The 26244-nt window shown below is 51.8% G+C and overlaps 10 protein-coding genes across 10 annotated transcripts; 5 read left to right on the forward strand and 5 right to left on the reverse strand.

The window, feature by feature from the left end:
• Nucleotides 1–1334: 1334 nt before the first annotated feature.
• Nucleotides 1335–2197, reverse strand: BD324DRAFT_632469 (hypothetical protein). Its single transcript, XM_022016519.1, has 2 exons — nt 1524–2197; nt 1335–1469 (listed from the first exon to the last, which is right to left on the reverse strand). Exon 1 carries the CDS (start codon nt 2113–2115, stop codon nt 1648–1650), a length of 468 nt encoding a protein of 155 aa, XP_021869531.1. The 5' UTR covers nt 2116–2197; the 3' UTR covers nt 1335–1469; nt 1524–1647.
• Nucleotides 2198–4268, reverse strand: BD324DRAFT_632475 (hypothetical protein). The gene is made up of 3 exons (XM_022016520.1): nt 3974–4268; nt 2563–3925; nt 2198–2501 (listed from the first exon to the last, which is right to left on the reverse strand). The coding sequence occupies exons 1-3, from the start codon at nt 4044–4046 to the stop codon at nt 2387–2389; spliced, it is 1551 nt and encodes a 516-aa protein (XP_021869532.1). The 5' UTR covers nt 4047–4268; the 3' UTR covers nt 2198–2386.
• Nucleotides 4269–5151: 883 nt separating this feature from the next.
• On the forward strand, nt 5152–10285 carry BD324DRAFT_632481 (hypothetical protein). Its single transcript, XM_022016521.1, has 10 exons — nt 5152–5896; nt 5951–7049; nt 7092–7556; nt 7596–8022; nt 8064–8236; nt 8286–8684; nt 8731–8920; nt 8971–9596; nt 9651–9824; nt 9877–10285. Exons 1-10 carry the CDS (start codon nt 5643–5645, stop codon nt 9913–9915), a joined length of 3846 nt encoding a protein of 1281 aa, XP_021869533.1. The 5' UTR covers nt 5152–5642; the 3' UTR covers nt 9916–10285.
• A 741-nt stretch (nt 10286–11026) lies between these two features.
• On the reverse strand, nt 11027–13404 carry BD324DRAFT_92060 (armadillo-type protein). Its single transcript, XM_022019276.1, has 12 exons — nt 13207–13404; nt 13040–13087; nt 12777–12955; nt 12635–12737; nt 12558–12582; nt 12403–12511; nt 12176–12362; nt 11969–12132; nt 11712–11930; nt 11284–11660; nt 11153–11239; nt 11027–11111 (listed from the first exon to the last, which is right to left on the reverse strand). Exons 1-12 carry the CDS (start codon nt 13273–13275, stop codon nt 11074–11076), a joined length of 1605 nt encoding a protein of 534 aa, XP_021869534.1. The 5' UTR covers nt 13276–13404; the 3' UTR covers nt 11027–11073.
• Nucleotides 13405–13509: 105 nt separating this feature from the next.
• On the forward strand, nt 13510–16774 carry BD324DRAFT_632489 (CwfJ C-terminus 1-domain-containing protein-like protein). The gene is made up of 9 exons (XM_022016522.1): nt 13510–13873; nt 13941–14437; nt 14499–15339; nt 15380–15547; nt 15588–15678; nt 15726–15937; nt 15981–16136; nt 16180–16433; nt 16484–16774. Exons 1-9 carry the CDS (start codon nt 13556–13558, stop codon nt 16644–16646), a joined length of 2700 nt encoding a protein of 899 aa, XP_021869535.1. The 5' UTR covers nt 13510–13555; the 3' UTR covers nt 16647–16774.
• On the forward strand, nt 16764–18989 carry BD324DRAFT_92228 (glycoprotease family-domain-containing protein). The gene is made up of 6 exons (XM_022019277.1): nt 16764–17548; nt 17604–17774; nt 17824–17978; nt 18026–18529; nt 18575–18654; nt 18700–18989. The coding sequence occupies exons 1-6, from the start codon at nt 17006–17008 to the stop codon at nt 18819–18821; spliced, it is 1575 nt and encodes a 524-aa protein (XP_021869536.1). The 5' UTR covers nt 16764–17005; the 3' UTR covers nt 18822–18989.
• A 333-nt stretch (nt 18990–19322) lies between these two features.
• Nucleotides 19323–20080, reverse strand: BD324DRAFT_582040 (P-loop containing nucleoside triphosphate hydrolase protein; the record flags this gene model as incomplete). Its single annotated transcript, XM_022013540.1, has 5 exons — nt 19323–19385; nt 19433–19606; nt 19653–19873; nt 19912–19982; nt 20034–20080. The coding sequence occupies 5 exons, from the start codon at nt 20078–20080 to the stop codon at nt 19323–19325; spliced, it is 576 nt and encodes a 191-aa protein (XP_021869537.1).
• A 1151-nt stretch (nt 20081–21231) lies between these two features.
• On the forward strand, nt 21232–22876 carry BD324DRAFT_632498 (aerobic respiration-related protein). Its single transcript, XM_022016523.1, has 9 exons — nt 21232–21385; nt 21446–21600; nt 21647–21751; nt 21809–21982; nt 22028–22241; nt 22282–22364; nt 22406–22576; nt 22617–22732; nt 22772–22876. The coding sequence occupies exons 1-9, from the start codon at nt 21236–21238 to the stop codon at nt 22852–22854; spliced, it is 1251 nt and encodes a 416-aa protein (XP_021869538.1). The 5' UTR covers nt 21232–21235; the 3' UTR covers nt 22855–22876.
• A 19-nt stretch (nt 22877–22895) lies between these two features.
• Nucleotides 22896–23666, reverse strand: BD324DRAFT_652484 (putative guanylate kinase; the record flags this gene model as incomplete). Its single annotated transcript, XM_022018502.1, has 3 exons — nt 22896–23289; nt 23338–23561; nt 23625–23666. 3 exons carry the CDS (start codon nt 23664–23666, stop codon nt 22896–22898), a joined length of 660 nt encoding a protein of 219 aa, XP_021869539.1.
• Nucleotides 23667–23995: 329 nt separating this feature from the next.
• Nucleotides 23996–26173, forward strand: BD324DRAFT_609586 (hypothetical protein; the record flags this gene model as incomplete). The annotated part of the gene is made up of 4 exons (XM_022014160.1): nt 23996–24383; nt 24425–24660; nt 24702–25349; nt 25385–26173. The coding sequence occupies 4 exons, from the start codon at nt 23996–23998 to the stop codon at nt 26171–26173; spliced, it is 2061 nt and encodes a 686-aa protein (XP_021869540.1).
• Nucleotides 26174–26244: the final 71 nt, after the last annotated feature.

The raw sequence follows: 26244 nt of genomic DNA on the forward strand, positions 1-26244 counted from the left end.
CCGTGGTACGAAATCAGCCTGAAACGACATTGGAAATGAATCGAGCAAAGAATAGCCACAAGGTTTCGACCCCGATCCGCCTCCACCCACTCGGCTGTAGTAACTCGATTTCAAGGGAGGGGGGGCCCTTTTGCGGGTGCTGCCAGTGGCGTTCATAAATTAAAAGGGGGCTTTTCGGCAAGTCCTTGCAAAGGGAGTAGGAGCTGCTGCTGCTGCTATTGCAGTGCCCCGACGGGATCCGCCGCCGACGACGGCAAAACGATGCAGTGGTCAACTTGACAAGGTCGTCTAATTGGGAACGCATTTCGGACAAATGGGGACCGGTCAAGTACGACCCCCTTTTAGCCTGAAAGTCGACGTGAATATGGTCCATCTCATCAGATCATCAGAAATATAAACAAGGTTTGGTGACCGAGATGGATGGCGTGGCGGTTTGACAAGTCAGATGGCTAGGCTCAACGGGGCACGGAACTGGGGTGGGACCTAGGGTCACGTTCAAGACCTGAGATGCTCGAAACACAGCCATGCATTCCAGCAGATCTCCTAGCGAGCAGAAAACGAACGTCTTTCGGTCTAGATTCGAGGTCGTTCCACAGACCCAGTAGTACATCATTCATCGTCAAGCAGTGGTATGCCATCTACAGACCAGTATGGTCATATGCCATCCTCCTAGACCGTCAATGGCACTACCGGAGGTCTCAGTGTCTAGTGATGACTCAGAAAGCGGCGAGAGCAAGCCAAAGAAAAAAAAGGCGCCACCAAGTTCTGCAAGTTCTGCATCGACTGACCTTTATCCTCGATGGCGTTCAGGTTATAGAAAGATAATGTAGCAGTCCTGTCCTCACTACAGCTCCAATTCCGCTGAAAGACAGATTGAGGCATCACTGCTCGGTCCCCAATATCCCACAGCCGAAGTTGTCGGCCGACGAGTCAGTCTATTCTGCCTAAAAAACTTCCGAGGCACAATCTTGGCCCTGGAATGTCGAATTAACTTCTCTAGCGTGGTTTTGAACGCCCCCGAGGCAGGTCAACCGGCCTACAAATCAGCCTGACTGCATTGTGACGGGCAGCCCTGATGACGCTGAGCAAGCACTTGCATCAAATCTCTATGAACAAAGGTATGAACAACGATTATAGGGTATCTCATGTGAGAAGAGCCGAGTCTTATACTATACTACTCCACATTTGTAAATTCTCTACGCAGTAAGCCTTGGCGGTCTTCCATGCGATGGCATGTACCGCTTCGGCGGATGTTGCTGCGATGCCTCATTGCCCGATGGTCTGCTTCTGGACCACGAGTGACTTGGAAAGGTCTAGACCGCATTGCTTGCAAATGATTCGCGAGTCCCTTGGAGCTCTGAAAGGTGCACAGTGAGCGAGGTGCTCAATCTGACCAGAATAGGAGGATAGACTCACTGGAACAGTCCGAAGGGAAAGGGCAGCCCACCACCGATGTGAACTTGCTTCGGCTGTGAGACGAAGTCAGCAATTGCGCCATGGTCTCCCGCGCTCGGATCACTCACATTGTGATAACCCTTCTCACATGCTGTCCCGGCGAATGGCACAACGGCGGGACGAACCTCATTGGCGATGGTCCTGCCGTTGGCAGAATCGGCATACTGCTGAGCTCGAGCTCCCGCTCTGTTCTTAACAGTCGGAGATATGTCTCGAGTTCCAGTGGACCCATTGATGCTCGAGTATGAGGGAGGTGCTGCCTCCGTAAGTTGATATCTCAGGGTTGGCTCGATGGGCACAGGAGCTAGGACTGTCGGAGGAGTCATGCTTGGTGACATGCCGTATCTGGCCATCTTTCGTGCGAGCTTCGCTTCTCGTCGCTGCTCTCTTCGTAACAATCTTGCTTCTCGACGCAGACGGCAAGAATCGCTGGAACTGCAGCACATGATGAAAGAGAGAGAGATTTGTTCGGGCGTTTGGGTCTCGAGTGTATGGAGTGTGTCTTGGAGTTGTTGCTTGCGTTGCGGATGGGGTTGACATCTTGATCACTATCCAGTATTTGTATATCGGAAGGATGGGATGACTCCAAGTCCTGTTCACGGAGATCCTAAGCACGACGGCCATGGCTCGCAATCTCCATGGAACCAGAAGGCCGATCATTGCGTCATGCCCCCGGGGTGGGTCTCGCCGGGGTTTTGGATTTTTCGGACATTTCAGCCCGCGACCCCGCAAAAAATGAGAAAAGGCGGGCGACCAGTGAGCCCTGAACAGTCTGAACGCATGCATCTTGCCGTCATACATTGATTTGCATGGTCGTAGGTCGTTATTTCGTGTCGTTATGGTATCCGCTGCGAATACAAGTGAAATAAACAGGTTATACCGACGTGGTGACATGGTCATAATGCGGTGATTTGAGACCCTTCGGAGCAGGCTATACCGTCCTCCTCGCCTTCCTCCTGATCTTCTTGGCGTTCTTCCTGGAAGCTAGATCTATCCACTTGTCGAGCTTGTCGTCACTCAGTCCAAATTGTGAGACGAGTTGATTGCTGAGAGGGAAATGTCTCAGGAGTCAGCAGACGTACTACCTCTCTGCTTGGTCCCCCTCACTTGTCGTAATCGAGAAGCATGATGACTCCCGCGGCATCCCATGCTTCCCCAATTTGGCCCTCTTCGCCTCGCATGTAAGTCCCCATCCCAGTTCTCCTGTCTCCAGGCAGTGTCAGCCAGACTGCAAGCCGCTGCTCCTCGTATCGGTCATGTAGGCCGAACAGGGCTCTAAGAGGGCAAGGGTAGGTATCAAGGGCGTCATCGGATTCAACTTCTGAGTCATCTGAGTCGGACGCATCTTCGACTTGAGCGGCCGGGAGTGGCACGACAGTGTTGGCATTAGGCGACCTAGGAGAAGGTGGCAGAGGGATACGTCGTGGGTCCTGTCCTAGGTAGTCTGCCTTGTTCACCCGATCGGACAGGACAGCTCCGCGATGATGTTCCAGAAGGTGCTTGCACTTTACGAGACACTCGAGGAGGGAACATTCTGCTATCTCCTCCCAATGAATGGCTTGATGCTCCTCCTCCTCCTCGACATTGTGGATTGATTTCTCTTCGGTTTCATCGTTGCCCGGTGTCACATCGAGTCTTTTGACCGCCCTACGCTGGATATCCTTCATGGTTCCGTTGGCCATGCTGAAAGCCAGATCGCACCTGAGCAATCTAGCCTGCATCGAAATCCGCATGGGCCTCTGCTTGTCCTTCTCCTTCTGAGCTTTGGTCTTCGAGAAGTGTGGACCGCTCAAGCTTTCGACGGTGTCCATACCTTGAGCTAAGATCTCCAACAGTGCCAAGACTTCCAAAACGTCCTCGGGAGAAACGGAGACCCGTGATGTCGGCAGAGGACTTGTCCTGTTGGAGGATATATGCTTCTTGGGACGGAACGCTTCGACAAGCTCTTCGAGGATCTGAGATGCGCGTGTAAACATCATGGTAAGGTATTCGTCTGGATGGAGCGAAGTAGGTTGAAGCGGCTCAAAGATGGAGCCGAGTAGCTTCCGATCGATCTCTGTCAGGGACGTGGAAGAAGAATCCAGCTCATTGACGGCTCGTCGAAGGACAAAGACTCCTTCGAGGCATTGTCGAGTGACGGCTCGCATATCTTCGACATCTTGCGTCCATTCTCCTTCCCAAGTCCAAACGATTGATGTTGCTTGTATGGCGATCGGCAGAGTATCGAGCAGGAAAGAGACAGCTCCTACGTCCTCGGCGTCAAGAGGTCCATCTTGTTTCGTGTTCAAGTACTCTTTGAGCTGTTGAGAATAGGACTGAAGGTTGAGCAATGGTTTGATGAGGGCCTGGTGACCCGTCTCATCCTTTGCAGTGTAAAGATGGAGCGGACGAAGAAGTGTGGCCGGAGGGCGCGAAGGACCTGAACTTCTGAAGAGAGAGAAGAGAGAGAATGGACGGAGGAGGCTGTTGCCTGGGATCGAGGATCAGCTGACCCGATCATCGACAAGGTCAAGCTTACCACTCTTGGCGAAGAGCCCTTGGAAGGTTGGAATGTCATCAACCCACAATCGAGTCGGTGTCGCGTCGGTCATGCTGCCAGTCTGAATCTGTTATAAAGTGCGGAGAAGGATCTTGAATAGGAAGCCAATGGTGAGAGGAGAAAAGATGAGGAGAGCGCTTGTACCTAGATTATAAAGGGGCTTGTGTGTCAGATTGTGATCAGTGCGTATTGTCCTTGTCCTTAGCGACGCTATGTCACCAGGTGGAAGAGTCAGAGACAGGAACCATAGCGTTGAACAAATGCATTGTAGTAGACATTGGCGGGCCCTGGACGCTGCGAGACCGAGAGGAGGTGAGCGACAAGAAACGATCCCAGGCGATGCGGAGAATCGAAATACGTTCGATAGCCAAGACGTGCGTTGGTGATTATATTGTCAAAAATCCTCGTCTTCGCTGGCCGCGTAGCTTAACTATTATTAATGATCTTTTGATCATGATTTACATCACATACCGTACGGTAAAATGGGGTTCGATCGGTAGGTCGAATCCCGCGCGGCCATAATGTTTAAAAATATAACAATAATATAATGGTAATTGTTATTATTTTTGTCATTTTGTCTTTCCCCTCAACATACTGTGACATCTACCTATCATCTCCACCAGATATGCTCTAGTCTTCTTGACTCATTGCTACCGTCTCGCAAACTGTATTCTTTTGGACCTTCTGGGTTCAAGCTGCCGCGTGGCAACTGAATTTGCTCTCGCAATGACGGGCCAATCAGGCGCTTCGAAAGGTAGAGTGTCACCAGGGCGGCTCACGTTTCTTTCCTTGCATCTTTCAGAGTGTCGCGGAGAGCCTACCGAACATCCACAGGCAAGTAAGAAGGGGCAAGAGCGAGAATCATCGATTCCAAGGGTCATTCATCCTTTTGAAAGTACTGAAGCCGAGAAGCAATGCATTTACGTAAATTCATCTGCGAAGATGGACAGAGAGCGACAGCGCCTCTCGAGTGTGCAGCGAGGATGGTATGCCTGCTGCGAGCGATCCACCACAGTGTGCAAGGCATATCCGAGTCAGCGACTCCCCATTGATCTCGGATCTCGAGCCCAACTCCTCTTTGTGCTTTCCCCGCCCTCCCTCCTTCCCGTTGAAATCCCTCCTGCCTCAAAAGTGAGGCGGCCGGGGCACGCGTGTCACATTGAAAGGATTCCAGGCTTTCAGGCTTTTTGAGCCCTGGAGTTCTATATTCTATTCATCCACCTCTACCTCGCTGCCTTGTATGACAGGAAGAGAGAGAGAAGTGACGAGGGCCGCTACCACCACCACTGTATGAGAGACGAAACCATCACGACTACCAAGGTATAATCAATCTAGCCATAACCATCATCGCTACCACTGCGAACCTCCTCTCGTCGTCATCACCGCCTTTTCATCTATTAAAAATCGTCCAAGCTCGACACTTCACCATAGACTCTTTCACTTGACGACCAGCGACCATTGACCACCATTCCGGATCCGTATAATCATATTCCACACTCTTCGTCGGCTGGTACAAGCTCTTTACATTATCCCTGATTCCTCTCAGCACGACATTGACAAGTCATTTCGCTGAAAGGTAGATCCAGACTCAAAAGGTATTTCCCATATCTGTCCTCAGGCCGGTCTTCAGGGGATCATTCTTTCCACCATGCCATCTCCACCCCGCCCTTCACTGTTCGAGAAGAGCTCGTCGCTCTCCCCAGATCCTCCCAAGACCTCTAATGCCCGAGCGAAGGAAGGTCGAACTCCTCCTCCTCCGGCCCCGAGCGCTGCATTTGCCAAGCGGGCCAGAGAGACGGTCACGACCGAGCATGGACCTCTGTCGATCGGAGAAGATGAAGGACAGCAAGTCATCGAAGACGAGGTAGTCAGTAGTGCAGGGTATCGACGGGCAAGGGCAGGGCAAGTTTCACCTTCCTTCTTAATCTTTATCCTTCAAGCTGACCTGACACTTAGTACACTCCCGTCGAGTCTGGAAGCACCACCTCGCTTTACGACCGATGAGCCAGTCCCTCCTCTTCCAATGAACGACGCCACGCCCGTTCCTACACGTACATCAGCTCTATCTCCTGCTTACCCCGTGAATCCCGCTGCTAGTAGGCCAGGTCTACGGCATGCCAATTCAACTGCTGGTAATGTCGAATCACCCTCTTCAGGTCGGAACCGTTCTGGATCATTGACTCTTCCTAAGAATGGAGTAGGCAATGCGTTTGGATCTTCAGCCTTCTCAAACGCTTGGCTCGCCAATCCCAGTCAGGCTCGCACACCACTGGGTCAATTGCAGCAGGAGGAAGAGCAGAACGCCTCCACGATGTCCGACTCCGCTGCATCTCTTGATCTCAACTTCTCCACCCTCGACTATCTCGGTTTAGAAGATGGCAACGACGTGCCTCCTGCGTCCATGGCTGAACTGCGGAACCAGGCTCAACGAGCTATTGCTAATTCGGGTCCAGCATCTCGACACCGAGCCAGTACCGTATCCAACTTTGCTCGTCCTCATCGCCAATCAGTGGTTGGCATCGGGGCCTACGGTCAGTACGACAAAGACCATGGCGAAGAGCTTGCTGGGCAGATGGCTGAAATGGGGCTCTACGACGCGAACGAAGATATCTACAATGCTGGAGGCTATGGGTATGGCCAAGGCACACCTAATTCTAAGGATTCTCATCGACCTCGGGCAACGACGATTGCAGGACTCGACGGACGTAGAATGCCAGCCGGAGGCTTCCTCAGCTCCATTCCACAGTCTCCCGTTCAGGCGAACATGTTTGCACCTCAAGGCCTCTCCGCACACTATGGTTACCCCCCTCGAACTCGCGCGGGCACTGATGCTGGGCGTCAGCGAGATCATTCACAGAGTCGTGCACCAAGAATGTCGTTCTCCTCCTCCATATCTCGAGCTACAACCCCTGACGTGACAGGCACATCTACGCCCCAGGTACCCACCAGGAGTTTATGGATCGGAAATCTCGATGTAGGTGCTACGAGCGCCGCCCTGCTTCACGTCTTTGCGCCCTACGGCGCCATCGAAAGCGTGCGAATGCTGCCAGAAAAGGTGCGCAAGAACTCCTCTCGCAATCATACTGACAAGTTCTAGACATGCGCATTCGTCAATTTTATGGAGAAAGGTGATGCTATTCGGGCAAGAGACGACGTTCTCAATCGAATGGGAGGGCACGTCACTGCGCTGTCAGAGACGGCTCCAGTACGCATAGGTTTCGGCAAGATCGACTCCGCCCCGTCCGCTTCCGCCAATGGCACAGGTCATCGATCCACCGCATCTGCTTCGGCGCTCATGTATCCAAGTACGAGTACCGGTACGAACGGTTCTTCTACGCCTGCGCAAACTCTTCCTCCCGTGCCACCTCTTCCAGCCAATATCGTCAATCTTGTGCCGCTGTCAGCCGGCGTTGGCTCCCTTGACCATGGAACTGAAATTTCCTCCATGCCAACTCGGGCACTGTGGATTGGCAGCATTCCAGGTACGACAAGTTCCGCCACTCTCTTACAAATCTTTTCGCCTTTTGGACCTGTGGAATCCGCAAGAGTCCTCATGCACAAGGTGAGCGGACCTGGTCAACGACAATCTAACCATCTTCAGTGCTGTGGCTTTGTCAATTTTGAACGCCTAGATTCCGCAGTCTCGGCTAGGACTGCTCTCAATGGTCGGGACATCCTTGGCTCTGACGTTGGACCCATTCGGATCGGGTTCGCTCGAGTGCCAACCAAATCACCCGTTCTCGGGGATGATGAAGACGACGAGACGTCACCCGAGAAGCTCACGGAGCAACTTTCAACCGTCAAAGGAGCTACGTCTGTCTCGACCGAGCAACAAGTGTCTGTCGAAGGCGGTGGTGTGGAGAACTATCGAAGTCAACTGGTTTTGGACCTGGTCAAGCAAGGAGTGCACGAACAAGTCCTCGAAAAGGGTTTGAGTGACGGAGGCGAGGTAACAGAGCAACAAATGATTATGTCTGTGCTCAGTGGTGGTCGGCCAGAGGAGGATTCCGATGTCAAGGCCGCTGCTGGTGAGTTCCTTGGTCTGCAGGACGACTCTGACCCACCTTAGAACCTCGTGCGCCGAGCAGCTACTACACTGCCATTCCAATTATCACTGAACGACCTCATCGCCGCTTTGACTCACCTAGGCTCAAGGATATGCGAAGACAGCTTGATGGAGGTCCATGCACTCTTGCCGAAATTGACGCTATGACTGACGAATTGATGGAAGATTGCGCGGAGGTAAGCAGGGTCTCTTCGTGAGAGGAAAAATTCCGACTGATTCGTCCAGCTCGCTAGCGATTATATTGGCAACACGGTCATTCAAAAGCTCTTTGAGCGCTGCTCGCCTCGTCTCCGCCGAGCCATGCTCGAGAAGATTGCCCCTCATCTCGCCATGATTGGAATCCACAAAAATGGTACTTGGGCTGCTCAAAAGATCATTGAATGTAGCCACGAGCCCGCAGACCGGCAATTGATCGTGGACAATCTCCGACCGTTCGCCCCTCCTCTCATGTGCGATTCCTTGGGCAACTACGTCTGCGCTGGGACACTTAGGTTCGGCGGGCCTTGGAATAGCTATGTCTTTGACGCGATGATTGATCGAATGTGGGATATCGCCCAGAGTCGATTCGGGGCAAGGTGCATGAGAACTTGTCTTGAGAGTAACTTTACATCATTATATCAAAAGGTGAGCTGCTGAAGCCTCCATCGGGCCGAGTGCTCATAGCTATCAGAAACGCATATCCGCCGGTATCATTCTTAACTCCATCCCTCTCGCCACGAACCCGAACGGCGCGCTGTTACTGACCTGGCTTGTGGACCAATCTAATCTCCCTGGCCGATATGGACTGCTCTCAAACCGATTCGCTCCTCATATTGCGCATCTCTGCACGCATAAGTTGGCCTCATTAACGGTGCTGAGAAGTAAGCAGCTGTTTCAACAGTAGATGCCTCTACTGACAACACTCCGCCAGTCATTTCTCAAACGGCCGAGCCTCACGCCGCTTCTTCCCTCCTCCATGCAATCTTCACATCTGCAAAGGACAGCGTACTTCTGGACATTCTTGGAGATGCTAACAATGGCGCTCAAGTCATCGGTAAGATGCTAGCGATCAGCACCATCTCTGCCGAGGACAAATCAATGTGTCTTGAAGCATGCCGACGCGTCCTGCCCTCTATCAAGGCCGCTTCGACTCCACCGTATCGCGTCTTGCTGGAGGCTGTGGGCCTTCCCATTCCATCCGGACACATGGGACAGTCCTTTGCACCAAGACCAGTATGGGGCAACCAAGGACTCCCGAGCCTTCCCGCTCAACATCAGATGCCTCAACATCCAGCATACGGCTACTACCCTGCGTATCATCAACCCAGTCCCTCGCCCGTCTCTGGAGGCGGGCTCACCCCTGGTGGTCTCACTCCGTATGGTACCATGGGCCAAAATCTATCGCCTTTGCTCGTCGCTCAGAACATGCCCCTTCAACCAAGAGGCAATTCCAGCCCCAAAGTCAATGCCTCTCCTAGGACCCCCTTGAACAGACATCGGGGTCGTTTATCTCCAGCTTCGCAGATGATGAGTCCAGGTTCTGACCCTTTCAACCCAGTGAGTCGGACACCTCCATGCTTCCTCAAGTCGTTGAACTGACGTACGACCCAGTTTGCATCACCAAGCATCGACATGCCTTATTTTCAAAATCAAGGACTTCGAGTCGGCTCCGCCTTGTCTCAACCTCCCGTCACGTTTGAACCCCAACCGAATGTCGGAGGATTGGGTATCATGGGCCAGTCATCTGGCTCGGGGGCAAATCAAATGTACTATGGACAAATGATGGTGGGAGTATGTCTCTTACTGTCTTTGACATAGACTGATGGTCATCATTCAGCAGCAGCAGCCGAGCATGTTTGCTGGCTATCGATCTTAAGCTGCCTCCTCCTGCCATCCCCCACCTTGCTACCTTTCCCTTCTTGTGCCGACATGTGTTATTCGTCCACGAATCAAAAGCACGCAACAGAAGCTCGTTTCAGCAGCTCTGACGATCACTTTCCACCTTTCTTACATCATCCACCGGAGACAGAAAAACCATTTACAAGTATATTGTGTATACCTCTTTCGCCTGCATTTTTATTTCCTTGCATCTTCAATAGATCTCGCCCTCTAGAGCAGATACAGAGGCGACATTCAACCTTGCTGAGAGCTGAACCAGAGCCATCTGCGGACCTCTGTCTATATTTTATATTCTTTCACTACAATTCAATTTTACGGCTGGTCCCGGAAGATGCATTGTGTCCGCTTGAACAACAGTCTCAATCCATCAAAAGCTGCATGCGAAGGATGGGTTCAGCACGCAATAGCGGGCTCTTTAATATCGAGCCCAGACTGCGCAGCTAGCTATGTAAAGCAGGCGGATGGTATCTATATAGCGAAAATCTCCGCTCAGGTGGGGGGTATAGGTGACCTTGGCCGTGTTGCACCATAGGTCATAATCTACAAGGGAAATCCACCTTCTCGACCTTGATAACGGTGAGAAAGGACGATGAAAGAGCATATCAACGCTAGCAACCATGCGCGCTAGCTGTACACTCGTAATGTCGTTTGCCGGAAATGCCAGAGAGCAGGAAACAGAAACCGTGCTAGATATGTCGTGTTGCGTACTATTTTTCGTGCGAAAAGGGGGGGAAACAAGGCTATCGGTAAGTTCACCGTGCCCAACGTGAAGCTCCTAGATGATAAAAGTCCATGCGAAGACGAGAAACTGGATCTGCGATGCCTACAGTCCAGATGTGTATTGGGAGCCGCGAGAAATGCCGAAATAGGGAAGATGACCAGAGAACGGGAAGGAGGACCAGAAAGACAGGTCGTAGAGTTCGAGAAGGGAGTCAGTCGTTTTACAGGGGTGTTCAAACAGATGCGCTGATCCGGAGTCGAGTGAATCGCCCTCGAGCAGGGTGGGACCATATTCTATTTTTGGTGTACGGAGCAGAATGACGAGCACAGAGCGCGCCCGACAGGCGTCCTGATGCGAGAAAGAGTGATGATTCGGAAAACGAGGCGAGGCGACAGGGTAGGAAAAGGTGACAATCTAGTTTCCAAAGTTGAATCCACCTTGAGGAGCAGACACTAAAGAAAATCAGCGTAATATTACAGTCTCCTGTGCTCACCATCAGATTGGAAAGCGTATTGGCCTGACGCATCGACAGCGGGAGCAGACGCTTCGGCTTCCTCTTCTTCGTCGTCTGGGAAGAATTCTGATGAATGTTAGCCATGTCTTGACGAGATATAGGCGACTCACTGTCCATGATATAGAAACACTTTTTGTAAATCTCCAGGTTTTGGTGGTGCTGGAGATTGTGAATCGACACCATCCCACCCGCTTCTTCAATGTACTGCGCGTACTTGTTCACAGCTCCCGGGCCTTGAGCCTCTTTGTCAATCTCTCCGACTTTGAGGATGTTTTCTAGTCCATCCAAAGCGACCTGAATGATCTTGTTATCCATAGATTGCAACAAGTCACACATGGGCTTGATGCAGCCTTGCGTGACGAGGTATCGAATCTGCTGAGGCTCTTGAAGTCCTCCAGAAGTCGCGTTCGAGATGGCCCAACAAGCTTCCTTCTTTGTTCTAAAGTCCGCATTTTGGAGAATATTGATGAGAGGGGGAATGATATTGCTGGAGAGACTGTCAGCAAAGCTTTTTTTAATTCCTGTACTTGTGACTTACGCGTCAATGATAGCCTTGATTTGCATGGGAGATCCGGCAGTGATGTTGGAGATCGTCCAACATGCTTCTTTCCTGATCCCGTCCTTAGGAGACGAGAGCAGGCTCAACAAGGCAGGGAGAGCGCCGGAAGCAATAATGACTTGCGTCTGGACATCGTCACCAGTGACGATGTTTCCCACGGATCGGAGAGCAGGAGTCTGAACGGCAGTAGAAGGGTGCCTGTATATGATCAGCACCGATGACAACAATAGACCTACATCAAGAGATCGACCAATCTTCTGCAGACTCCGCTCTCGATGACAGCCTGGATCTTGTCATTTGAGCCATCTGACAAGTAGGAGATGGCCCAACAAGCGTCTATCAGGACCTCATCGTCCATAGAGTAGATGAGCTTGGTAAGAATGGAAAGGGCCGGGGCGATCTGAGCCGGTGATAAGTATTGCACGGCCAGGTTGATAGCTCACCTGTGACCACTTTGGCTGAGGCTGCTTGCCACGGCAAAAGTTGCTCAATGTCCATGTGGCGTTTCTGAGCATGGAAAGCTTGTGGTTCTCGTTGAGGAGCATGAGCAGAGGCTGGAGAGCTCCCTGGGCGAGAACGTGGTCCCGACATTTAGGAGAATCTCCGGCAACGTTTCCTAAGGCCCACACACTGGAAATGGTGAGTGGCTACACCACGATCTCTTACTCACGCTTGCTCTCGAACATCGAGAACGTTGGACGAAAGGAGACGGATGAAGTGAGGGACAGCACCGGCCTGGATGACCACTTGAGTGTGATCGGATGTACCAGACGCGATGTCTAGGATTAGTGTCAGTGGTGGAACCCTTTGCCATTGCTGACTCACTTGTCAATGCCCATGCAGCCTCGAACTAGAATTCTTGTCAGCGAGGATGCAATCTGCGCTTCTTTAGCGAGACTCACCTGAAGCATCGTGTTTGAACTGGACAAGAATTCGACAAATCTCGGCACGACTCCACATTCAATGACCTTGTCGATCGGAGGGTTCTTCTCCTTTGATAACAGCCTAGAGACACATCAGCGATCGCAGCTAAGCAGAACCCACCTCCGGAATTTGGTGGTCGCTTCGAGCTGAGCATCCTGGTCATTACTGTAAACGGCCTGGAGCATCAACTGGAGTGACTGTGCAAATGGAGCTGGCTCCAGATCGACATCATCGTCCGAGTCACCCGTATCTTCGACGGTCGGCTGGAAGTTTCGACGTTTCGCGATCGATTCTTCACGCTGGGGGAAGAACCTCGTCAGCAACAATTCGCATCGAGTCTCGTGCCTCTCGACGCGATTTTTTGTCGAATCAGTGCAGCTCACTTTTTGCTTCCGAATCTCGACCTGTTGCTCTTCACGACGTCTCCGTAGCTATGGAAAGGTTTGGGTCAGCGATAGGCTTCACGTTGACGCGGAATTCATGACTCGGGTCCACCGTGTATCGTCTCTGAAAGGCCACTCCAAAAGGAATGTATGGGCATTTTGCTCACCTCTTGGGCTGAAAATTGAGTTTTCCCCTTAAAATTGGCTCGTCGATGCTCCATGTTGCGTGATTCCATGGTGAATAAGAGGTCGCCTGAGGATATGGATGCCTGACAAGGGGAATATGACGGTGGAGCGAGTGGATCGTAAACGAAGTTACTGACTCGAGGCTAATGAGATGAGAAAGAACATACAGTGCAGAGCCCTTGAGCGGCGAGACTCCCAGACGAAAACACGGAACCAAACTTTTGAATGGGCGGCGAATTTCGGAAAACTTTACATAAGCTTTCCGAACTGTGACGTCCTTTCGAGGCGAGTTATGACTCTGAGGAGGTTGTGTGCAGTGTTCCAGTGACCATGGGAGAGAGCTCAAGGAGGGACCGGTCTGCGTCTCCTAGCAGGAGGCAAAAGGAGCGGGATAATGAGCATCGATCATCTCACAAACATTCGTCGCGTGACAAAACTCATCGGCATCGGTATTCTGATGAAGAGAACGACGATAGAAGACGAAAACATAGAAGAGACAAGGATCGCGATGAGACCGAAGAGGAGCGTAAGGAGAGAAAGAGGCTGAAGAAGGAGAAGAGAAGAGAAAGCAGGAAGCACGAAGAGCTTGATGTCGTGGATGACGATGATGATGGGGATATGTGGGTCGAGAAAAGTGTCGATGGAGCGGTGAGTGTGGGCGTACGCCGTACAAGTGAGGCTCGGCTCAACGTGAGTATTGATCCATTACATACAGGTCGCCGTGTCAAACATACCTACATCTGAAGCTCTGGGCAATCGATCACAAGCTGTCCATGCCGAAGTTCCACCTCCACCATCGACATCAGCAAGTGCAGAGACGAGACAACGTGAAGCATGGATGCTAGATCCTGGTCCGATGGCGACGTCAGCGACCATCCCGAAGGTCACGAGAGATATTCCTCAGAGCGCTGGGTCCTCGGCTTGGAGTGGCGGGTCGGCAATCGCCCATGAGAACGAATCAATGATCCCTGCTGGAGATGGCGACTTCTTTTCGTCACTGGGGACGGAGCATAAGCGGAAAGGTGCTCAGGACGATAAGCCTGACCCTGGAGCTCTTCAGATTGACCGGAGGGAGCTCAACTTACAGCTCAAAGAGGGCAAGTCATTGGACGAGTACGAAGCTCCTGAGAAGAAAAAAGTCACGCCTGGGGGACCGGGTCATCAATGGCGAATGATGAAGCTGAAGCGGCTGTACGAACAAGCGGAAGAGCAGTGCGTAATTCGTTCTATTAGAACCTGTCACACGTACGCGGGCGCTGATCAGGTAACTCAGGGGCCGAGATATCGAAGACGTCGCTATGGAACGGTACGGATCCATCGAAGACTTCAACGAGGCGCTGGAAGAGCGTCGGATACTAGACGAAAGGGATAAGCGGCGCGAGTCACGTCGTGGTGGTGAAATGGCAGGGACTTCTACACCCGGATCATCAGGCATGCGGACGCCAGACGTTGGCGGAAACAAAAGATTCATGTTCATGTCGGAAGAAGGGGCGAGTCGTCCGGGCTCGAGAGCCGGATTCAGGCGACCTGGTGAATCTGAAGATACGGCGACACCTTCTGGATCCGGAACACGAGTGGCCGAACTGCGAAGGAGTGAAAGTGGGACTCCTAGGACGGTCCACAGTGCTCTGCCAAATTCCAATAATCCCGCCAAAATCTCCACGCCTATCCCTAATGTCTTTACACCCACTTCACTTACTCGACAGTCGTCCGGGTACCCGTTCTCCGATCCAAGCCGGAACGATCAAGTGTCTGGCGATTCGACAAGCTCTCAGCCGCCCATGTCTACGGAGGCTCTGAATAAGCTGCAAGCGAAAGTCATTCGTGCGAGATTGATGGATGACCCAAAAGCACAGCAGCTGGAGGAAGAGTATGAGAGGGAGATGATTCGGTCTGAGCGTGCTGGAGGGGACCAGGGAGGTGCAGGGTTATGGGCAGGGGCAAGTGGTGGCATTCAAGGTCAAATGGGAAGAGAGGCGGATGAGACTGGACGACGGACGGAAATCCAAGTCCTGCCTACATTGGACGGCCGAGGACAGTTGTACGATGTGGGAACGGGTAAGCAGGACGAGGCTGTTCAGCGAGCGGGAAACAGGCGGAAGAAGCCGGAAAAGGTGAGGATTCAAATCTGAGTCTTTTGTTGACGTCTTGCAGTTTGAGACGAGGGACCGGCAAGGGAATATCATACGTTATAATGCGGACGATGACGAACAGACATTGGGCGAATTGGTCCGACAGGAACGATTTGGAGCTGGAGCAGGAGATCAGAAAGATATAGATGCGGAGATGGCTTCTGCGATCACGCGTGATGCGAAATTTGATGTGAGTCGCATGATCCTCTACCCAAGCTGATGGTGACCAGGACGATCTCGATTATATGGACGACAATGCGGAGCGGCTTGCGCAAAGAAAGCGGAAAACTGACGCTATGAAGAGGGCATTTGCGATCAATGGTGCGTGGCAAGCGATTGCTCTCGAGGCATGAGCTGACACTTGGTAGACTTTGCGCGCACGAAAAAGGCCTTGGACACATGCCCATTCTGCTATCAAGATGACCGGCCACCTCAGATTGCGATGGTCGCATTAGGCACCCGGACATACATGTGTTGCACTCAATTCGAGGAGCTCGTGCCAGGGCACTGCTTGATTGTACCTCTGCAGCACCATCTCAGTTCGTTGGAGATGGAGGATGATGATTGGGAAGAAATCAGGGTACGACGCACCTGCAGTGATTCACCCACTCACACTTTCGCAGAATTTCATGAAATGCCTGATGCAGATGCATGCCAAGGACAACAAGGGCGTCATCTTCTTTGAGACCATTCTCAGCTTCAAGCAACAGCGTCATACCTTTATTGAGGCAATCCCGGTACCTTTTGCTCAGTTTCAAGACCTCCCAGCGTACTTTAGGGTGAGGTCGTCATGTCATGGGGGATTCGCTGACCTTTTCGCAGGAATCGATCCTCGCATCAGAGAGCGAATGGACACAACACAAGAAGCTCATCGACTTCTCGTCAAGACCTGGCGGATTCAGACGTATGCTCGTCCCCAACTTGCCTTACTTCATGGTCCATTGGGACTACAAGGGTGAAAAGGGTTACGGGCACGTCATTGAAGGAGTGGATGATGATTCTGGTCGAGGTGGCGGGGAAGAAGACATGGGAGGGGCAGTATACGAGGGTGAAAAGGGTGGATCGGAATTTCCAAAGTCAGTTCTGCGAGGTTGGAGACTGGAGTACAGCTGATGGCCTTCGCTAGATACTTTGCTGCTGAGATTGTCGGTAATCTGCTAGGTCTGGAGCCGCGGAAATGGCGTAAACCACGTCGGATGGATATCGCTCTGAACAAGGAGAGAGCCAGAGCGTTGGGTACAAAGTTTCAGCCGTATAACTGGACGACTCAGCTTGCTCAGCAGAGCTGATGTCCTTAAGCGGTAGCTGTGTAGCGATATGATATGATTCTCACAGTCGATATCAAGTATAGTCATCTATCGTAAATCAATGTCCGGTTGCATCTTCGAGCTGTGTGAAACCAAAATTTCAATGTCACAATCTTATTTTCGCTGCACATTGACCATTGACTTTCGATCGAGCCCGTTCCATGGCCCCTCATGTCAGACTCTAAGCCATCTTCGAATCCCTTGATCCGAGATTCTGCAAGTGCTCCTCTCTTGAAAGACAGCAAGCCCATTACACCTGCGCCTCCCGCCCCGCCTTCAGACTCCTCAACTTCTACCTCTCGTCGTCGGGCCATCCCTGACCGACCTAGACGTCCATTCTCATGGTCTCGCCCGTTCAAATTCGTCCTGCGTCCTCGAGTGCTCATCTTTGGCGTCATGTTGCCCGCGGCGGTCTTGAGCTACTTCGACCCGTTAGGTATAAATGCACAGATCGAGCGCAAGTTTGGGACTACAGCAGTCCATCCGGAGGGCAGCAGCTCGACAACGGAAGGGGAGCAGGCTATGCCGAATCCCTACGCTGGGATCAGGAGAGCCGGCCGGGGTCCTCAAGATCGAGCAAAGCAAGAGGAAACATTGGCTCAAGGGACCAGATAGGTCAACCCATCGTTCACCGTTTCTCACATCGACCCTCTCCGCTCCCAACAAATCATCCCACTCATCATGTACCATTACGACGTTTCTCCACTCTGTCCAAATCCATCAAAGTACTCGCGTTGGAATCATCAGCCGACGACTCTTGCGCTGCCATCGTCGACTCGGATCGAAAGATATGGTCAAATATCATCATCAAGCAGCTCGAATCAAATGCTAAATGGGGTGGAATTCATCCTCGCGAAGCTCAGCTGGCCCATTCTGTGAACCTTGTGAGCGGAACGTCGCGCGCCCATGTCTTTCTTGTCTGGCTGACTATTCATCCAGCCCCAAGCTATCGCTCGTGTCTTCTCTGAAAGTGGCCTCTCCATGGACGATATCGATGTCGTTGCGTATACCCGCGGACCTGGTATGCCGGGATGTCTGCATGTCTGCGGGACCGCCGCAAAGGCTTTGGCTGCCGCGCACTCTAAGCCTATCCTTGCTGTTCACCATATGGTATGACCAGAGTCCTTAATGACGGCCAATGCTGATGGTGAACCTCCAGCAAGCTCACACCCTTACTCCGCTTCTCACCGAAGATGATCCTCCTTCCTTCCCGTTCCTTACGCTTCTCGTCTCTGGCGGGCATACTCAGATCGTCTTGGCGACGGCATGGGACGAGTACGAGATTATAGCAGATACGTTGGACTCGCGTGTGGGGTGAGCCCGATGTCTAAGGTGTTAATACAAAACTGATTCAAGCACAGTAACGCCGTGGATCGAATTTCTCGATACCTACAACTTTCCGCTCGACCAGATAAAGGCGCTGGAGCCATACTCGAAGATTATGCCGCTTTACCTCCTCTCCCCCCTTACGATTCTGACCCTATACCTCCCCTCCCGGTGCCAATGATGAAACTCGGCGAGAGTGATAGGCTTCTAGCATTCTCATTCAGTGGCCTGACAAGTCACGCCGAACGGTTGATAGACGCATTGACGAGTGACTCCCAAATTCCTTACTCTCGCGAAGGCGGTATACCTCTCAAGTCCCCGACTTCGATTGGGGAGGATGATTTCCGACTCCGTGTGGCAAGCTCAATGGTAGATGAGGCTACCAAAAGGGAGGTCTCGCGAGTGTTCCAAGACTCCATCATGGGTCACATTGTGCAAAAGATTGAACTTTGCTTCAAGATCCATTCCATAAAGCTCAGGAGCGTCACTGGATTAGTCATGAGTGGTGGTGTTGCGTCCAACCAGCATCTGAGGTCAAGGTCAGCCAAAGCAAAAGGTTGAATGTCTCCTCTGACACTGTGTAGAGTATCTGCCCTCTTGGGACGCCTGTCGTCTAAAAGGGGGCGCATCAAATTGTACTACCCGCCAAAAGCACTCTGTACAGGTGAGTACAGGTATCTCGCTCGTGTCGTTGACTGTGCGCGCTCAGACAACGCCGCGATGATCGCTTGGGCGGGACTCATCAAGCTCAAAGCGGGATACACCAATGACGGCTTTGAACTCTTGACAAGACCCAAATGGAGCCTTGAAGACTTGTACGATGGGCAGTGAATGGCATGTTTACTCGTTCAAAAGATCGTACATTGGTGTCAGGTATATATATGATACTTGAACCCGTTCTTGGAGATGAGAATAAAAATTGCTCTCTGAGGAGCCGCTCAAGAACAGCGAAGAGCGAAAAGCTGAGAGGCAGAGAGGCAGAGAGAGCTCGTCAGACGTGTAGAACAAGCAGTACAAGCTGCCCGCCCAGTCTTTCTCGCTGTTTAGAGGGGAGGGGAAAAAATTTACATTGACTATAGCAAAGAAGGTGAAGAGGTAGAATAAAGAAATGCCTTGATCGTGAGATTGAAAAACGAGGACGAGGGCGGAGAGAGGCGATCCGAAGGAATGTATATGAGAAGGTCGTCATGTCGGAAAAGAAGAATGGCAAAGCCATGTTGTGGCACGATGGAAAGCATCAAGCGTCTGAGAAAATTCCGGGTCGCATATCGGCTTCCTCCTCCCACATCCATCGCGTCCCTTCAGAATCCAGTCGGAACCAGCATGAATAGTCTACAGAATTACACACTTTTTCGGCTTCTTGACGACGGGCGGTTCCAGCGCAGCGACAATGGCCTGACAGTCTGTCAGGATGGAATACAATCGTCAGAAAAGAGCCTCACCTCATCAAAGACATTCTTCAATCCTCGTTGAGTCAGGGCACTACACTCGACGTATTTGACAGCTCCGAGTTCTCTGGCCAATCTCTCGCCTTGATCATTCGTAATAGGCCGCTGCTTTTGTCTAGACAATTTCTCAAGGTGTGATGGGTCGTCACGCAGATCGACTTGAGTTCCCTGAAGACTGAATGAGCACAGTTCGCACCGTGTTCGACCAACTCACAACAATCAAACAGGGGACACCTGGGCAGTGATGGTGGACCTCGGGAAACCATTTCTCCTTGACGTTTTCAAATGACGCCGGACTTGTGACGGAGAAACAGACGAGGAAAACGTCAGTCTGAGGATATGACAAAGGTCGAAGACGGTCGTAATCTTCCTGTCCGGCAGTATCGAATAAGCCGAGAGTGTATGGGTCATCTCCAATCATGACGGTCACGGCATCTGGGCCGTCAGCTCAAGAGTATTCTAGGTAGACGCACAATTGTCAAAGACTGTGGGAACATATTCAGAGGGGAATTTGTTGGTTGTGTATGAGATCAAGAGACATGTCCTGAGGTTTTCATGTCAGAAGGGCGAGCTTAAGACCAGCGCTTTGGCTCACTTTCCGACAGCTCCGTCTCCTACTACGACACACTTGATGGTCTGCATGGCTTGAGTGCCTCTGCGGTTGCTGCGTGGAAGTCTGAATGAAGTCGAGTTCTGGGAGGCAGCAAGTGTCAGCTAGGGTGGCAAGGCAGAGAGACGATGCGGAAGGAGTGGGTTTCAGCATGAAGGGGTATTCGGGGTTGAATATCTGATAGGCCAGGTCCAGATGTCTCGGAAGCTGAGAGCAATGTTGTTGGGTTACGATATACGTCGAACACAGCAGCATACCGGGGCAGATTAAGCGACTGGCCATGAGCGAATACCGAATCAAACCGTGGTCGTAGCCGTTGAGATCACGAGACCGGGACGGCTCCTCTCCCGATCGTGCCCGCAAAGCGCACAGTAGAGCGTGGTGGTGGATTTTTGGGGTAACACACAGAGTCCAAGCCGACCAGACGACTCAGCATGCTCAAGACTCCGTCGGATCGCCGGCTGAGCCAGAGGCAAGGACATTGTTTCATGCTGCACTTTTGTCGTCCAAGCGTGAATCGTACCGACAATTCTTCAACCTCGTTCACACGATCGGACGGGACGTTGGCCTCAACAAGGGATCCATGGGACATCGGATGGACCATGAGGAATGGACTCTTGAAGAGGAAGGACACAGAATTGAAAACTTCACTTACAGGTTGAAATGGATGGACCTCGAGGTTGATTGTTGTTGACCCCTCCTATATCTCAATCTACCTTTGGTTGGATATCCAAAGTGGGTGGCTTTGACTGCTCCTCAGCACCCTCTCCTGTTTGAGTTGAGAATGCCTTGAGGTGTATCTCTTCGATATGACTGTCTTTGAGCAGACTATATAGAGTGACGAATCGACGTGGTCTGATAGAGGTCAAGGATGAGATGAGATGAGAGGAAGGGGGGGCCAGAGAGAGAGAACAGTGGTGGGCGGCGACGGCGGAAAGGGGGGGGGGCAAGAGCCAGGGGGAAAGAGCCAGGGGAGGCTTTCAACTGGTTTGTGTCAGGACGGAATCAATGTGAGGGAGATAGGAGGAGGAGATTAGGGATCAATTTGTAATGAGATCTGGGACATTTTCTAATGGATGATTAGGGACTCTGGGATCCTAATCTGCCCTCGATCGGCGCTTGCCGCCCCTTGACGCCGCCTCGAAGAATTGTCGATCAGTCCCAGTGGCCTTTCCTCGACAACATTTATGACTGACTTTGAACATCACGGTATCATGGCAGAACCTTCGTCGACAGATGCAGGGCCTTCCGCATCATCAAGTCAAAATGCATCGACCTCGACTGACCAAGCGGAGAAGACTCCAGTGGTCATTCTCTGCATAGGCATGGCAGGGTCTGTACGTGAACATTGGTATAGCGTTCTGACTACTGGCTGATCATTTGGCCCCTCTCATCAGGGCAAGACGACCCTCATGCAGCGATTGAACTCTCATCTACACTCCAGAAACACTCCTCCTTACATTCTCAACCTCGATCCTGCCGTTTCCCATATGCCATACTCGGCAAACATAGACATCAGAGATACGGTAGATTACAAAGAGGTGATGAAGCAGTGAGTAAGCGGCAGGGGGGTTTGGTCATTTATCATGTGAAATCAGGTACAACCTCGGTCCGAACGGTGGCATTCTGACGGCTTTGAATCTCTTTACGACCAAATTTGATCAAGTCTTGGCTTTCGTCGAGAAGAGAGCTGCGAGTGTCGAGTGAGCTGATATCCGCCACAAGTGATGGCAAGCAACTAGCTGATTGGATGCACCCAGCTACGTCTTGGTCGATACACCGGGTCAGATTGAGATTTTCACCTGGTCAGCTTCTGGATCCATCATCACCGATGCCATTGCTTCCTCGTTACCTACCGTTGTGGCGTATATAATCGACACGCCTCGCACGACAGCACCCGCGACGTTTATGAGCAACATGCTCTACGCCTGCTCGTGAGTCACCAGGATACCATGGCAGCATTCTCATGACTCCCGTAGCATCCTTTATAAGACACGACTCCCCTTCATTCTCGTCTTTAACAAGATTGATGTCGAGCCCCATGATTTTGCTATTGAATGGATGCACGACTTCCAAGCATATCAGGCCGCCTTGGATGAGAAGGGCAGGGATGAGCAGGGAGAGATGGCGTACACCAGCAGTCTAATGTCCAGTATGAGTCTGGTATTGGACGAGTTCTACAACAATCTGAGGGTAAGCCCAATGCTCCAAAGACTGCGCTGATCGGCTTCAGGCGGTGGGAGTCAGCGCGATGACCGGAGAGGGCATGAAGGATTTCTTCAGTGCCGTTGAAGAGGCGAAGAAGGAGTACGAGACGTGAGTCGGTGCGAAGCTGGCCGGGATCTTGACGAGCCTAGTGACTACAAGCCTGAATTGGCCCGACTCGCAGAAGAGCGGAAAGCAAAGGCGGAGGAAGAGAAGAAGAATCAGCTGGAAAAGGTGATGAGGGATATGACTATGTCTGAAGGGGCCGCATCTCGGCGGAAGAATCCGTTCGGACCTCATCCCCGCAATGAGCGAGAAGACCGGTGAGTCGGTACCTTGATATACAGCTGAACCCGTGTATAGGTATTTGGACGACGAGGGCGATGACATTGATTCCGAAGAGGAGAGGGAGATTCAGAGACAGATGGAGGAAGAAGAAGAGATGGAGCATGCGGAGGATCTCGACGCCGGTGACATGGGTGAGCTTTGATGACTAGTGTTGTGGCTGACCAATGCAGCCGAGCCAGAGCCCGGAGCTGGTGGCGTGGCAGGAGTCCAGAGCCAAAGTCGCACAGGAATGAGTTGGCCAACACCAAGGTGACGCGTGTAACGATTCATTATAATGTATGCATGTACAGTCCCTTAATCGAGATCCTTGATGTTGAATTCTGGCAACGCATCACCGCACGATTGCCAGCCCTCATAACCCATGGCAACTTTCTCAAGCTTCGCTCTCGCCTCTTCGACATTGTCGTTGACAATGACGATATCGTGCTTTCCAGTCATGGCAAATTCGATTTCTGCCCTCGCCGCATCTAATCGTTTCCTCATAGATTCCTCCGTCTCTGTGCCTCGACCCTTTAAGCGTTGCTTCAGGATGGTCAAGGAAGGCGGGGCAATGAAGAGGTAGACGGGGTCGAGGGGAGGCGTTTGAAGATGGGCTTTCTCTCGAAGTTGGAGGATTCCCTGGAGCTCAATATCGAGGATACATCGTTTGGGAGCGAGTGAAGAGAGAGCTGCGAACGTCGTGCCGTAGCTGTGTACAAGCTCAGCGCGTGTTATCGGGTGGGTTCAATGGGCTCACCAATTTCCTCCAAATTGAGCCCATTCTAGGAATTCACCGTTCTCCACTCGCTTCATGAACTCGTCCTTGGTCACAAAGTGATATTCTCGACCATTCTCTTCACCTGCACGCGGGGATCTCGTAGTATGGGAAATGGAGAATCCAAACGTTCCTGGGTGAGCTTTGAGGATAGGTGTGAGAACCGTCGATTTGCCCGTACCGGATGGTCCACAGATGACCAATGGCTAGGAGTTGTAGAGTTAATGACTGATCTTTGACTGGGTTTTCAAGTTGGGTTAGGTACTCACGCGTTTGACTACGTCGGGGTTGATAGGATGCTCGCTGCTCATGCTGGAAAGGTAGCGTCGGGTATGCGGTCTACAGCACAGTAGTCTCGTGAGCCCGCCGATCAGTCGTGTACGAGATCTGAGTATCTTGCCTGCGTCTAGCAAAGGCGATTTGGGTATTGGTCCACTCTTCTGAACTTTTGAGACGGGTGGGCACATCAGGGTATTCGGGATCTGCCACACCATCACGAGAGAAAAGAGTGCCACACTCATCGGTATTATCGGCGATATCTCTCTTCGTCGCAGTCTTCCGCGCCTATTGAGGATCTTCCTTCGTGTTGACGACCTATTCCGTCACGACCGGACCTCCACTTGACAGGTCCACCCCCAACATGGACACCGACAATCCTACCGATGTAGACTTTGACCCGAATCAACAGGACGTTTTTGACTCAAATCGACAAGATGCAGAAGCAGCTCTGGAAGCATTGAGAGCAGCGATCTCTCAACCTGATCATGTGTTTGCTCAATCGTCGACAGTCGATCCACCACAACCCATTGCGCCGACTTTATCGTCCATAGACTCGACAGATCAACGTCAAGATGTCGACAAGGCTTTGGTGACTATTCTTCAGTTGAATAATGCTTCGCAGGCTGTCTTGGACTCCATGGATAGAGACTATAAGGATCTGCAGCTCTTAGCCAATGTCAAAACTTTGAAGGATTACAGTCGAAAGATTGCTGAAACGGTCAAAAACTTACAACAGTCATTCCCGCAAGGTGAGCAGGTCGTCGTGGCGTGCAACTGATTTCTGCGGAAGTCATAGACCCCACGCTATATGATGATACTGTTTCCCGAGCCGAACATGATGCCCTGCGGCCTCAATATGATGCTCTCGTTGCTGGTAAACCTGGTCCCAGCAGGCATCGTCCGAAAAGACCAGCTGCGGTTCTGGAGGTAGACGAAGGGACTGCTTCTCCGGGTGCTACCAGTCCAGTGGCGCGAGACTCGGTGGACAAGGCGACGATCCGAAAGCAGAGAAGCGTCAAGCTAGAGGTACGTCTAGCTCCGCAGTGCAAGAAGACTCACACTAACAGCACCTCGTGCACAAAATGGCCAATCGTCGATTAGGAGTACAATACGCGATTCAAGGATTTGAAGTCCGCGGTAGCAGAGAGCTACCTGAACCAGGGACCTCAGCTCCATCACCTACCGAATCAGCCAATGGAGTTCAGGAATTCCGACCGTATTTCAGAGGAGAGATTACTTCGCCGGAAGCTAAACCATTTATCGATCAAGTCGTCGATGACTGCCTCGAAGCTTGGGAGCGAGACGACGGTCTGGGTGCAGGCGAAAGCATCGTAATGAATCGTGAAAAGATGGAAGAGGCAGTGGCGACGTACTGGATCCGATTGTGCAAACGATGGGAAGAGCAGCAAGCTCGGATACGAGGAGAACTACACCGCGATGAGATTACTCGGAAAAAGCAAAATCAGTATAGACGTCAACAATCACATCTCGCGCGTCGACTGGCATCCTTTGATCAATCTCCACTGAACCTGTGCAAATTAAGAGCTCTGTATCGCTCCCTTCTTACTATTGATTTCGTCCCTCCGACCCAGGATCGACCGGATCCCAAAAGAGCTTATACCGAAAAGGAATGGCTGGCATACCAGAAGCTAGCGAACAATGGTCGAGCACCGATGGCACACGAGGTAGTGGATATTTGGTGGCTATCGCCGAATGTATGTGTTGAGTTCTGCTCACGCTGATGTGCCAGGTTCGCGTCCTCCTCACCATTCTCGACACGTTCGCGCAGGATCAAGCTACTCGAATCAAGCGTAAAGGCAAGCCAAAGCAGCCTGCAGCGACTTTCCACCTACCTCCAGAGCTCTGGGATCGGTCCACTCTGCCGATTCTCCGACCCAAAGATGCGAATGGACTTCCAGTTGACAAGGGCGGCATCATCCTGTTCCGCTTCCACGTCAGTGAACAAGTTCAGCTTGAGAATGCGGAATGGGCTAAAGGACTATACGATGATCCTCCTCTCGGCGATACAGAGGCAGTCTTACCGATGCTCGATCAGATCGTAAATACTGGGCCGTACTTGCACATCAAGCTCAAGGTCAAGCGAGCGATGGAAGTTGCAGCAGTGAAGCTGTTGCCAGAAGGAGAGATCGATGATGTCCTCGCTCGACCAGTCCCACCAGAGGAACCGTTGGCGATCCCTGATCCAGATGCGGCAGCTCGAGACTTGACAGCCGCAGAAGAATTCATGTCTCAGAACCTTGAAGCTTTCGAAGCATTGGCCAATAACCCTCTTGCTTTCCCTGAAGGATTAATGGGAACTTTTGGAGCACTCGCTACTGGCCCAAGCCCCGGAAGCAGTATCCGAGCTAGAAAGCAGAACAAAAGACAAGCTAGAGAGCTGCCGGGTGGCTCAGCCATGCCGGTCGCGAAGAAACGATGGAATGGTGATGCTGCGGGACCGGATGCAGAAGACGATCAAACTATCGACGTCAAAGCCGACTTGGAGCGCGATGGAGAGTTTCTGCAGACATTGAATTAGGCTTGATGGGAATCTCCGCTGGCGGTTGCCTCAAGCTCAGCATTGATGCCTATGTACCTCACGACATGCAA

This window comes from Kockovaella imperatae (genome assembly GCF_002102565.1).
Source record: "Kockovaella imperatae strain NRRL Y-17943 chromosome Unknown BD324scaffold_11, whole genome shotgun sequence".
Taxonomy (NCBI): Eukaryota; Fungi; Basidiomycota; class Tremellomycetes; order Tremellales; family Cuniculitremaceae; genus Kockovaella; species Kockovaella imperatae.